The 13,138-nt window shown below is 38.5% G+C and overlaps 1 protein-coding gene across 3 annotated transcripts; it reads right to left on the reverse strand.

Annotated features, from left to right (window-relative positions):
- Nucleotides 1-205: 205 nt before the first annotated feature.
- LOC104610122 (putative transporter C405.03c) lies at nt 206-10,638 on the reverse strand. Of its 3 annotated transcripts, none has more exons than XM_088903877.1 (5): nt 10,242-10,638; nt 9,932-10,142; nt 8,101-8,757; nt 7,485-7,905; nt 206-825 (listed from the first exon to the last, which is right to left on the reverse strand). In XM_088903877.1, exons 3-5 carry the CDS (start codon nt 8,605-8,607, stop codon nt 515-517), a joined length of 1,239 nt encoding a protein of 412 aa, XP_088760003.1. In that variant the 5' UTR covers nt 8,608-8,757; nt 9,932-10,142; nt 10,242-10,638; the 3' UTR covers nt 206-514. The 3 variants fall into 3 exon arrangements, with proteins under 3 accessions (XP_088760003.1, XP_010274908.1, XP_010274907.1); XM_010276606.3 differs by having other exon boundaries at nt 8,023-8,757; nt 10,242-10,632; XM_010276605.3 differs by having other exon boundaries at nt 8,023-8,757; nt 9,932-10,632.
- Nucleotides 10,639-13,138: the final 2,500 nt, after the last annotated feature.

A 13,138-nucleotide genomic window follows, 5' to 3' on the forward strand; every position in this document is an offset into this window, starting at 1 on the left:
GTATCCATTAAAATGGAGTGCTTTGATTGGTGTACCATGTCTTTCCGGTACATAGATTTTCCCATTATTTCCTCTGCACTTCCCGCATACTTTTTTCCTTGAACCCATGGGGAAAAAGATTGGGTAACACACTTGCTCTCAAGATCTTTTGCCATCCTATTGTACATGCTAACAGAATTTATACTTGCATGATTTCACAAAGATATTATGATTGAGAGGGTTATTTCATACCACTGGAATGAAGAAATCATTAAGAAAAACCAGCAGCCGACACACTAAGAGATGGCAACTGGATCTTTACAAATTGGTAAGATATGGTTCTGATATTTGAAAGAGGTTGTCCTCTAAAAAACACATCCTTTATAAGAACTTTTGCTATCCTAACTCATTGTAAAATTGTACATGTGAACAAAATTAATACTTACAAGATTTCTCAAAGATGTTGTGAATGAGAAGGTTAATTAATATGGCGTTTGGAATGCAGAAATTATTAAGAGAAATCAGCAGCCACACACTAAGAGATGGCAACTGCATCTTTACTAATCGATAAGCTTTGGTTGTGATCAGGCATTTTAGCATTGTCCTCCTCTAAAAACACATCCTTTGTGCTGGAACAAGCATCAGAGGGAATGTTGATGCCAGCAAAGCCAACCATGACAGCTGCAGCACCAAGGTAATCCATGGGACGAGGGGCATTCCCTTTTAGAGTATCTATCAAAGCTGCCAAGGGAACTTGAATTGATAGGCCAGCCGTTGCTACTGTCGTTGTTGTCAGAAGAACAGCCTTTGCCCATAGGTAATCACTTATAACATTATCAAGTAGCCCTGAATATAAATCAGAGGAAAAAGGAAGAACATTAGCACAATTAGTGAGATGGTCTGGTCATGTACATAGAAAAACAATGACTGCGCCAATGAGTGAATTGGTGCATGTAGATGGCTCAGCATTATTACCCATGCAGTATTAAGCTTAGAATCTTTTCATTTTCATTAGTAGCTCAACCAAGGACCCTAACATCACTACCCTAAATATGCACTCTGTTTAGCAAACAAAGAAATAAAACCAGCATCAGATTCACACACATGAGCACATATATGTAAATCCTCAATGATGACATTTGACTTTCTAAAAACATAGATCTCCATAATATGCTGAATCAAGGCTGAATGCAGGTACAAAGATATCCACCATATAAACTCACTAGTTGAACTGTTTAGCAAAGACCAGGAGTTTTCCACATGATAAGACAGTTTATGGAAAGCCAATACAAAGTGGGAAATATGGTTGACATGGATTGGTCGATTGAACAAATGGCCAATGCAGAATGCTCCTATCTCAAGGATTGTTCAGGTTGACCATGTTTTTTTCACGTGGCCAAAATAGGGTAGTTTTTGTAGCAAAGTTGGCTTGTTGGGTAGTTCAAAGAATGTAATGTAGCAAAGTTGTATCTATAGTCAATAATCAATACTGTGTCTAAGGATATATCCTTTTTTATCAGAAACAGGAATAAATTTTATTAATTAATGAAAATAAAAGAACAATTACAACTCATGGGTAGCCTCAGCTACCCCCCACCCCCCGGCAGTAACTTAAACCTTACCAAACCCAGAAAACCTTTGGTTTTTTAATCTTACAACTGAGCCCAAAAGCACTATTCCCTATTAACCCCTTGCTTTGCTAACTGATCTGCAAGACCATTGGCCAACCTTGGAATCCACTGAATTAACAGTTGCATGTCCCTTGAGAGTCTTCTAAACAGTTTGATTTCATTTCTGCAGTACCAAGGAGTTTTTTCGTTCTGTTTCAACCAGCTTATGACTACTTTGGAAACTGTTTCAACTACCAACTTTCTCCCCCCCCCATTTCCAAAGCATTCTGCATCCCAAAAACCACTGCATTCAACTCAGCTGTTGTGGAACCTCCTGTGCCAATAGGGCCTGAATACAAGTCCACAATTACCCCATTTTTCATTTCTTATCACCCCTCCAATTCCAGAAGGACTCAGATTACCAAAGCTGCTTCCATCAAAGTTTAATTTAAGGAAGTCATTCTCGGAAGGATCCCAAGCCCTTGAGATTTTTTTCTTGGAAGAGGATGAAGCTGCAACTTTTCCCCAATTCCTGGTTACATCATCAAGAATAAAGTCTCAGAATAAACTCAAAAACTTTACCCAATGTGCCACTTTTACCATAATCCCTTCTATCAAAACTTCCTTATTTTCTTCTCCTCAAAGATTATCAGGTTTCCTTCCTCACAAATTGTATAAATCACTGCTGCCCTCATGCATCTCCAAAGTATTCTCCCCTTTCCTTTTGGCCACCTGAAAGTAGAATATCAAGCAACTTGTCCAAGCTGTCAGGGGTGTTACACCTGCATCCAAAGAGAGAAAAACCAATCCCAAATACAGCAAGCAACATATTTGTCAAGGCAACAAAGTGCCCTTCTACTTTTTCTTCCATATCTTCCATATCTTCCATATCTTCCATATCTTCCATATCTTCTACTTTTCTCTTTCCTTCTTTTCCTATAACAAAAATAATGGCTCAGCCCCTATATTTTTTCAATTTTCTTTTCTTTCTTCTTTTTCTTCTCATGAATATAGTTGATTTTCTATACTTTAACATGAACTTTATACCTTTCTTATGAAAATTATGAATAATATTAAGGAAATAAGGTTATGGTACCAAGGGATTAGACCTGTTCATGGGTCGGGCCAGGCTGGGTTTGGGCCGAGCTTTCTCTGTATTAACAGAATATACCCAGGATCGAGCCTGACTAGTGGGCCTAGGTCTTGAGCCCAAGCCCGGCCCTTATATAAAGCCTGAAGCCTGGGCCCGAGCTCAAAAAAAAAATGGAAAAGATTTTTTTCTTTTTTTATTCAATAAAAACTGTTTGATTTATATTAAAAGACCTAAAAACCTAAAAAATAATAAAAGATCTCACTATTACATGAAAAAAGGTAAGAATAATAAAGAAAAAATACATTATTATAAAATATATTTTTATTATATAAATACATTATCAAGTCAGGCTCGGGCTTAGGCCAGGCTTTTTTGAGAAAGCCCGAGCCCGTGGACCTGACATCTTGTCCAAGCCCGACTTAGATCGGGTTGGCCCATCAGGCTACCCGGCCCATGAACAGGTCTACTAGGGAACTACCCTAGGATCTATGTTTTTTACCTAAAAAATCCATTGCCCGACTAGGAGACAAGACACCCCCCTATTGCCTAGACTCGCCTTGGCACCTTGAAAACTATGGCAAGCAAAAGGGCAGGAAATGAGAATATGATAAGCAGTTTCACCATTAAACTTGTAAGAGATCTGAAACAAGGCCTAGTCATAAAAACCTCACATTTCTGCAAAAAGCCCAAATTCCACCCAAAACTAGAAAGAGAGAGGGAGAGGGGATTAAGAACTCAAAGATTGGTTTGCCTTTGAAGGAAGAAAGGGCAAACAGTGATGGAAACAAAGCCTTCGGAGAAGCTTCACCCGCCGATAAATCATCCCAAAAATTAATTTTGTTACCTGATATGATTGGAATATAGTGGAGAAACTTATGAATCGCTTTCCAAGGTGAAGCACTAGAAACCGCTCTGACGAGAAGGACAATGAGGATAAAAGATGGGTGAGCTGTGAACAGGCAGAAGATGAGGAGTCTGATTTAGAGTTGGACTATTTGGAAGACAGTGTAGGGAAGATGCAAGTCTCATGCAAGAAATCGAAGATCATCTGAATGCTTCCTTTCTTTTCACAGATGAAGAGAGAGGGCTACCAGAGGCCTCAACTCTGGATCTAACTGTGAAGTCTAGAGGATCAAACAAGGTGGAGTATCAGGAGGTAGTAGGGAAGGGAAGCCGAAGCTCTAATAAACAGATGCCAAAACCAAATTCTCCTCATAGGCAGGGTGTCTGTAAGGGATTTGATAGGATCAACCTGTGGACAAGTGGGGAACTTCCAGTTACGGATATGGAAGAGGGCCGCGAGAATGGTCACAAGTTGAATTTAAGTACAGAAGATTTCCAAGCAAAATCTCCAAATTTGGTGGCTAGTAAACTCCAGGTTTCTAGACAGGAAAAAATAACAAACCAGACCATTGTTGCTGAGATTCCTCCCTCGCCAAATCCAGGTACAAATGTCATTTCAGTTTTGGTTACTAATGTTTGCTCTGTGCCTGAAGTCTTTTCTCCAGTTTCCCAAGAAGCTCTAAGACCGCAATACTGTGATAGAATGGACAGTGAAAAGACTGTTGGGAGTGTTAGACAGTTTTGTATGCCCTTAGCTTCAATCATTTTGATGTACTTTTGTTATTTAGTGGAAATAAATAAAGTGCATGTTTGATTCATGTTGTTTGGTTTAATTCTGTGTAAAACCCTAAAACTGGACATTTGTAGAGACTCATGTTAGTTTTGAATGTTCACAGCCGTTGGATAAGTCTGGGGAGATTTATCCTGCCAAGGCTGATACTGGTGTGCCACCAAGTGTTGGGATGGCCTGTCTCAGCCATCAGGGTAAGACCCGAGGCACATACAGCATGGGATTACTTGAATCCTTGAACCGGACCAGATTTCCAGTCTTGCCCTGGACCTTGGAGATAGATGGGCAAAACTGGAAAGTTACACCTGACCCCTAGACTCGATTATGACACTTCACTAGGTGCTGGATCAGGCTGCCTTTGATATGCCAATCAGTGAGATCCTTAGTGGGGATCAAAACCTGGGTATGTTGGGGCAGTTTGAGAATTCATCTGAGTGGGTGGTCATAGTGACAGAATCGGCCACTTTGTCGGACAAAGGGTAATGATCGGGAATGCACTCTCTCTGATGGAAACCAAACTGCCGGCAGTTGATTTCAATCGTTGGAATTTTGTTTTTGCAAAATTAATATATTTACATATATATGTACGGTTTCAAAATGTTTGCAAATGGTTTTAATTCCCGGGATCCATGTGAGAGGAGAGTGCGGCACTGTTCCTTGCAGCCGAGGGAGAGGTCCTCTCTTGTCGGGCAGTGCTTGATCATTAAGGGCTGAGAGGTTAAGTGTAAGACCATTTAGGATAATACCTGATGGGCTAATCTTGCACCTGCCCACAGTCCCTGGGTTTTTATAAGATGGCTTGGCCCAGGGACCACTTAATGTAAGTGTTGGGCCCATAGGGTTCATACGATGGACTCAAGGGGTTCATTGAGATTTTCAGTGAATTTGGCTGGGCCTTGTATTAAAGGCTGGGCCGAACCCATGTGGCTGGTGTGTAGATCAATGCTTGGGTCCCACGCCATACAAAGAAGCCCAACTGGGCAGCAGACTGGAAACTAATTAAACACTGAATACTTAATGGGCCAAAAGCCCATTTCGAAGTGGGCTGATATGATCACCCATCAATGGGGCGAATTTGAGATTGAAGTTAGCAAAAAGGATTGGGCTCTTAGCCTTATCCACTCTTAGAGACCAAATTCAAATCAGATTTGAATCTGGTAACCTCCTGATAAGATCAGGAGTAAGCTAACTCTATCTGGGAAAGGGATTAAGATTATCCCCTATCCAAATACTGATTTGGATTGGGATAACTCCTAATTAGGAGATTTCTTAATCAAGAAGAAAAGAGAGGAGAATTTCGAATGAACCAAGAGAGGGAAATCAGATTTCGATCCAAGAGGTTCTGGTAAGCAAGAAAGGTTCCTGCGAATTGAGATTAGATCTCATTCTCTCCAGAAAAGAAAACAATTCAGCTTTTTCGTTTCTGGAAATCTCCTCCTGCCGCCGCCATCTGCATTGTTGCAAGATTTGATCTTTGCAGAAAAGAAAGTCAAGAAACCAGTTCTTGACATCAGTCTTGCAAGAAAGACTGAAAGAATTCAGTGTTCAGTACATCCAGGGGATTCTTGTGAAGGATCCAGTGTGTAGGACGCACCCTGCTGGTTCTGTTCCATCCACAGCTGTGTCATCTTCAGCAGGGACAGATCTTGGAGCATTCTTTGGGCGTGAACACCAACTTTGGGAGATACTGCTTCTCCGGATCAGGTATAATCCTCCCATTTATCTTTTGGTACAGATCTGGTTTGATTAAGGTTCAAGTAGATCCTTGAATATTGTATTCTAAATTCAGGGAATATGATTCCCAGTTGGGAGAAGGTAGGAAATTTTTGAAATTCGCCCCACCCATTCCGCAACCTTTATGGCGTCCATTAGATGGATCCTACCATTCTTTCAGGGAGTGTAAAGGAAGCTTGATTCAGAGGATGATAAAAGGGGAAGGAAAATCTAGGAGTTGATTGAGAATTAATTGGAGGACTTTAAGAAGCTTGAAGTTGAGAAGCAGACGTCTGAGAGTAGGGAGAGCAAAACTACACTAGGCAGGACTAACCCAAGTTCTGAGGAAGGTTGTAGTAGCTTTAACAAGAGAGAGAGGATGTATCTGGAGAATGATTTGGTGGCTGCATTTGTGGAAAAATTGGGGTGTAGAATTCAGAATCCAAATGATTTAAAGGATTTTTTTTAAAGGAAAATTTGGGAGACAAAGTGAGAAAGAGAAAGATGAGTGAAGTGGAAAAATTGAGGAGAGATGTGGAGGGGGATAAGGAATTCAGTGGGAGAAAGGGAAGTCCTAGGGGAAACAAGTAGGATTCTTAGTAAAATGAGGCTGAATTGACTTTGGTAAGAATGAAGATTGTGAGCTGGAACTAGAACTAGAACTGTTACAATCAGTTTGGTTGGTCTGGGTCTGTCAGGTAGACCCAATCATTGACAGCCCTATAGAAACCCCATTTGTTAGATCCAAAAACCAGCTTGCAAATCCATTTACCAAGGTGTTGCACCAGCCCCGGATTGACTTTAATAATTAACAAGTTGAGTCTATATAACATATATAGACTCCAACTTGAGGGAGAGTGTTAGAGAGTACTTGCTAGATTATATTACTCTTTTGTTTAGTTGTTGTAGCTGCTGTTTTATTTTATCTAGACTGGGGTACAAAACTTTTTATCTTTGTAACTTAAATAGGGTAGTTTAGTAAGTTCAGCTTATTTCTTAAACAAGGGCAGAAGTGTAATCTTGTTCTTAATGAGCCTTGGATTATAAATAGTAACCTGGCTGACTGAGAGAGTAGATTTTCTCCCCAGTCAACAAGTTTCTTCCTCTCTAAACTTGCCGCCTCCCTTCTCTCTTCTCCTTCTCTATTGTTTCTGAGTGCCAAGTACAGAACTTGCTCACAAGCTCAAAAAAAGATCAAGGGAAAAATCTTTGGTCTATGGATAAGATGATATTTTTATGCTTTTACTCATGCATGCTAAAAGAAAATTGGAACACTTGAATTTGCTTTTTAAGATGATTAAGAACTGGAACAAAGAGATTAAAAATCATTTTAGTCTGTGAAGTTTCTATAGCCACAGTATATGGTTAAAGAGTAGCTATAAACTTAGGCCACCTACAGGCAGTTAACATACATAAAATCAAAATAAATGGAACATTACAGGATCAGAAGACAGACCTTTACCAACAATAAGGCCAAACTGGTTCCAGGTGAGAGCATGGAAAGGCTCCAACTTTGTGAAGTTCAATACAAGAGCAACAGGTAGGAAAATAATGAGATTGAACAACCCAACAAATCCAAGGAACTCAGCCATACTCACATGATCACCATTATCATCATCATCAGGCATCATTTTACGAATAAGAGTGATATAAATCGCATAGAATCCTGCTGAAACAAGAGCAAGGGTGTCCCCAAGAAGTGGATTTGTAGCAACTGCACTTAACCCCATCTTTGAGTCACCCAAGCTGACTATTATTGTTCCCCCCATGCACAGAAGAACACTGATTAATTTCACCCATGTGAATTTCTCACCCAAGAATAACAGAGAAACTACAAAGGTGAAAAGACTGGAGGAACTGCTTAAGATGGTGTTTGACTGCAAGAAACAGAAGAGATTCTTACTACACCAAAATCCAAATGAGATTGAATGCAATCAAAACTAAAAGTAGTGCACAATAAATGGAAGGAAAGCATGAGATTCAAAAATTATTACCGTCACAGTAGTAAATTTGAGTGAGAGATTGAAACAGAGTTGCGCGAGGAACCAAAAAGGACAAATCAACAGGCTCACCTTTGCAACTCTTGTGCGTGTCCAACGTCCTCTCACATCTAATTGTTTATTAGCATCTTGAGCAACCTTAACTGTTCCTGATGAATCTGGCCCACTAGCTTGAAAAGGCATCCTTTCAGACTCGTACAGTTCCAGTCCTGGTTCAGACATAGTACTCTTCTCCAGCAGAGTAGTTTCTCTTAGTTCCATGGGCTCAGATGGGTTCAAATAATCCTGTTTCGTACTTAAATCATTCCCTCCAAGAAGAACAACTTCTTCAGAATCCTCCAGTCTTTGAAGATGCTTATTACTCTTATTACCATGCCACAACCATGAATTCTCCAAGAAGCGTGAAATCTCAACAATAGGGATGTATATCACAAACAAGGAATTGCAAATGTAAGTGATGAGAAATGGGGAAACACCAGAATCTACAACAGATTGAACAACAAAACTGGCAGCAATCCAGATTGTGGCAACAGCAAATATATATATCAGACCCAATATCCATCTCCGAACTGAACTCATATCTTTGGAGTTTAATGTTTGATAAAATTCGCCACCAATTTTCAATGAAACCCAGCAATATATAATATATTCTCCAATTCCCAAATGCCCATATAGACAAATCACTTCCAACACCCTACTTGCAGGTTATAACCAAAGACCATAGGTCACCTAGAACAATCAAACCATCAAAGAAAATCTTAGATTTCAGTAACTAAGCTAGGATTGCACCCACAACCATCAACTTGTGCAGAATGATCCATGGCCAAAGTGGGCTAGCGGGTAGACCACAGGATTACTAGAATCTACCAGAGTAAATTATAACATGCCTCCAACACATAATAATCAATAAGATATAAGACCCACAGATTCTCTGGTCAAATGCATGAATTATAACATCAAAAAGAAGATGGTAAATCAAAAACCAATCCTCCTAAACATGTTACTTAAATAGAGAGAGGATGAAATAGTAATAGAGAATTGACTTGGACAATCTAAAGAGTAGTTGAAATCTACAAAAGAGTTGGTTAATTTTTTTCATATCTTTTCAGATTTATCAGAATGAATACAAATTTGTGATTCTAAACTATAAAAGCTAACGAAATAACAAATGAAATAGAAGTGTTCAGAATGAGTTAAAATCTTCTATAGTTGATTTGAAAGACAATTTAATCCTAAGATGACAACATGACAGAAGTGTTCAGAATGAGAAAATGTTTAGGAAGGGAGTAAAAGAATTCAAATCTTTTAGAAGAAAAAACTATATTCGATAAATACTTTCATAATAAGAAAAGTAAAACATAAAAAAGGCAAACCTTTTAAAGCTCAATATCCCCAAACTCAACAAGGTATTATAGGCTTTGTTCTTGGGGCCAATTGGGAAGGGGACTCACTAAAAGCAGAAATCTTGGTAGTGATACAACGAGTACAGAAAGCAAAATACATGAACACTAAGAAGCTTGTGATTAAGGGTAACTCCAAAGTGGTGGTGGGTTGGCTGCAGAACATGGAGGAGGCTTTTCGGTCTATAGGAATGAACTTAAGAAGTTTAAATGGATAGTCACATGAAGTTCAATGGATTCCAAGACCAGCCAGTGCTATGGCAGATGTTTTGGGAAAAAAACAGGGGGTGGATAGAGATCATTTATTTTCGGCTGAATTGTAATGATATGGTTATTGAGAAGAGATAAACCATCTATCCGTTGCTGTATACTTCATTGTATATGTCTTAAGCTTGAACAAATTCAAGCTATTTATTAAAAAAAAATCAACTAAGAAAAAATAAAGTTTAACAAAAACTAGCAAACAGGATAAGCATTAAAATGAAAAGGGTAAAAAATTTTACCAATCAAACGCGGTGATGACCAGCCCAGAGCAGAAAAACTTCATGACTGAGAATTTTGATAGCAATCTGTAATCAGAGCCCACTCCAGCAACCATAAACCACAAGTACCCAGCCCAGGTCGGTTACAGGTTCCTTAAATCAGCTGTGTAACAACTAAATCAGAAGAAGCTCCATGACAGTGGCTGATGTCAAAAACTGTCAGAGCATGTGCCTGCAACCGCACCAAACAAAAGATTCCCTTGAGCCTTGAGGTGATGGAGAAAAAGCAATACTCATCAAGGACCTAGGACCCATAAAAATTGATTTCTACCACGAGAAGGGCAAAATTCCAGAGTAGTAGTTCTTGATTGTTATTATTGCCGATTGCCGACGATGGCGACTTTTATCGCTGAAAGCTCCAACAGGCTAACACTGATTCTTCCTTTGGCATGTCGTTTGGAAAGCTAGAGCGTTTCACACGAGTTCACATCCTCTGCATCGGGTTGCAGAAAAATCTCTGCAACCACCAATGCAAATTTAACACGTTATCGGTTAGTAATCGAGGTGTGGACGGCTGAAACTAACTGCCGTTCTTTTATTTTAGGAAGAAATACGGACAGTCCAACGCAGAATTCTAATCTCCGCCCTTCTCCTAATCTTTTTTTTAATTATTTTTACTATGTTTTGAAAAACCCTTCTCCACCCTTATTTTTACTATCTGTTGCCCCTTTCCTTCTCTCGCACTTCCTCCTCCTTAAAGAATTCACATGATATGCTCAGCACTCCTTTCTCTTGTTTCCTATTCAACATAGACCATCGGCGACGGCTATTCCTTCTCTCTCTCCTTATCTTTCTTGTTTCCTCTTCTTCCCTCTTCCTCCAGGTCGTCGTTGGACAAAGCATGAACAACATGTTAAAATGTTAACCTCTAATAATTTTGAACCCTAAAACCCTAACTACTATATATTGTTTATGGTGTAGTTATTTGTTGCAATAATTAAGGGATCGAGATTTTTGCTTTTTTTCTAATAGTTTTTGCTTCTCCATATTGAACCATTATACCTAAGCAATATCTATTGTTTTGCTTCACTATATGCATACCTGATTTTAGTTGTTCAGTGTTCATCTCAATCGTCTTCCCACTAATGTGTTACAACATCAAACCCTTATTCTTTCTCATCCCACTCTGTTATAGATACCAATAATATTTCTCTGTGATTTTTAAAAGAATTCCAATAAAAAAAGTTGGTTGAATGTTGGGATTTTGAAGGGTTGCTTTATGTTGGGGTTTGGGTTGAATGATGGTTGAATGCACCGCACCCATCATTGAATTTTGGTCTAGTCTAATACTAGTCTGATCATATTTCCTATTTAACCAGATTGTTTATGATATTGATACACATTCAGGGTAGTATTACTATTACTTGTCAAATGAAATACCTAATCTACAAAATTCCTTAATTATTCACCATTTCAGAAATGACCAAAATCTATTTACTTCTCAGCTTACCAACTTCCTAGATGACTATGTGTTGACTTGTTGCAAAGATATTTAAACTTGGCCAACCACCTAAATATTTCTTATTCTTTCTTTAGTTCCATACTTATAACATGTTATATTACTCCTCTAATCTCAATTTTAAATTCATTTTTGTTCAATTCTTTATAGAGGTAGTTGAATTCAACGAAAACAATAATCTTTAATTTGTTTTTTACTTAAGTTTTCCTTATCTTTTAATTTGTACCTGATTTTGGTGTACAGAATACAAAACAATGTATTAATATCTATGGAGAGGGATCTCAATATATATTGAAGCATCATGTTTGGTCTATGCATCCATGGGATTCTGGTCAATACACGTGGGAATGAAAGATTATTGAATATCTTCTTTGGGTTGTGTTTGGTCAATACACAACCTTGATGATTGTGGCAAGACGTTGAAGAACCTGTAATATACAAACCAATTCTAAAAGAAGAGCAGATTTTGAATTTTTTGGTACTTTGACCTATAAATATGAAAACATGATTACAATAGTATATATAGGAACTTCAAAATGTGTGTATATCCGGATATAGCATCTAAATTCCAAGCTGAAGCTCTAAAACCCACTTTTCTTTAACAAATGTTTATTCTTGTTGACTAGATTAGTTAGTTTTGTTGTTGTTGAATCATGTTTGTGTATGTGGGTTTGTGACTATATGGATCATTAATCATTATAAGTGAAAGATGAAAAGCATTCGAAAATAAGAGCATTTCGGTAATGCTTCTAAACAAATCGCTAACTGCTATCATCGAGTGTTGTCAATTACGTAATTAATTACTTATTTTATTAATCCACGTAATTATTTTTCTTAAGTAATAGTTTGTAATTGCTTGTTAATGTAAAAATAGCCATTTCTCAAAGGTTGCAGCATTCAGGTACTCGAACAATAACTTTACATTCAGAGATCCAAAAAAACAGAAAATCAAATTTCATGAATAAAGGAACAAAGTAGAGCTACAATTTGGGCTAGCTAGGGTTGAACATTTGTTAATGGGTGGAACTTAACAAAGGAAGGTAAAATAAGGGAATCGCTCATTTTTCTCATATCCATAGGTTATCACTTTTCAGGTTTTCAGCCTTGAGATTGGCATCTAATTCAAATGCCCCCTTCACTAGTAAATTGTTGCCCATCATGATCATCCGATTGCAACCCTTCATCATCTAATGAGGCCAATTAAATTAATTGGTGGAACTGAATACTCAGTAATCAAATAGAGTCCCACCCAGTATGTATAGACTTCACCAAAGTCGTTATCCAAATGCAGCCAGAAAAAAAAAAAAAGAAGTACAATACATTTTAACATGTTGTTCATGCTTTGTCTGATGCCTAGTGGTTGCAGCAACGGTGACCCGGATAGAGTGTTGGGTTGTTGATTTGAAAGGAGAGGGAAGAAGAGGAAACAAGAAAACTAGGGGGAGAGAGAGAGAGAGAAGGAATAACCGTCGTCGGCGGTCGATGTTCGGTAGCACAACCGTCACCGGTGGTAGGTGTGGAACAAGGAGGGCGAGAGAATGGAGTGCTGAGCAGACAATGTGAACTCTTGAGCAGGAGGGAGGGCAAGAGAGAGAAAGAGGAGGCAAGAGAAAGAAAGGAATACTGAACTACTGGTGGGTTTTTCAAAACATAGTAAAAATAATAAAATAAAAAACGGCCATTAGTTTCAACCTTCCACACCTCTATTT

The sequence above is a fragment of the Nelumbo nucifera genome, chromosome 4, assembly GCF_055504915.1.
Source record: "Nelumbo nucifera cultivar China Antique chromosome 4, China Antique-T2T, whole genome shotgun sequence".
Classification (NCBI taxonomy): domain Eukaryota; kingdom Viridiplantae; phylum Streptophyta; class Magnoliopsida; order Proteales; family Nelumbonaceae; genus Nelumbo; species Nelumbo nucifera.

What these genes read in the sequence shown, in the direction of transcription:
- LOC104610122 (XM_010276606.3), bottom strand. Translation starts at nt 8,607, where the DNA reads ATGAGTTCAGTTCGGAGATGGATATTGGGTCTGATATATATATTTGCT. An exon ending in TCAAATTTACTACTGTGACG is followed by an intron (nt 7,906 to 8,022) that starts GTAATAATTTTT and finishes TGTTTCTTGCAG; the next exon opens with TCAAACACCATCTTAAGCAG. An exon ending in TGGCCTTATTGTTGGTAAAG is followed by an intron (nt 826 to 7,484) that starts GTCTGTCTTCTG and finishes ATTTATATTCAG; the next exon opens with GGCTACTTGATAATGTTATA.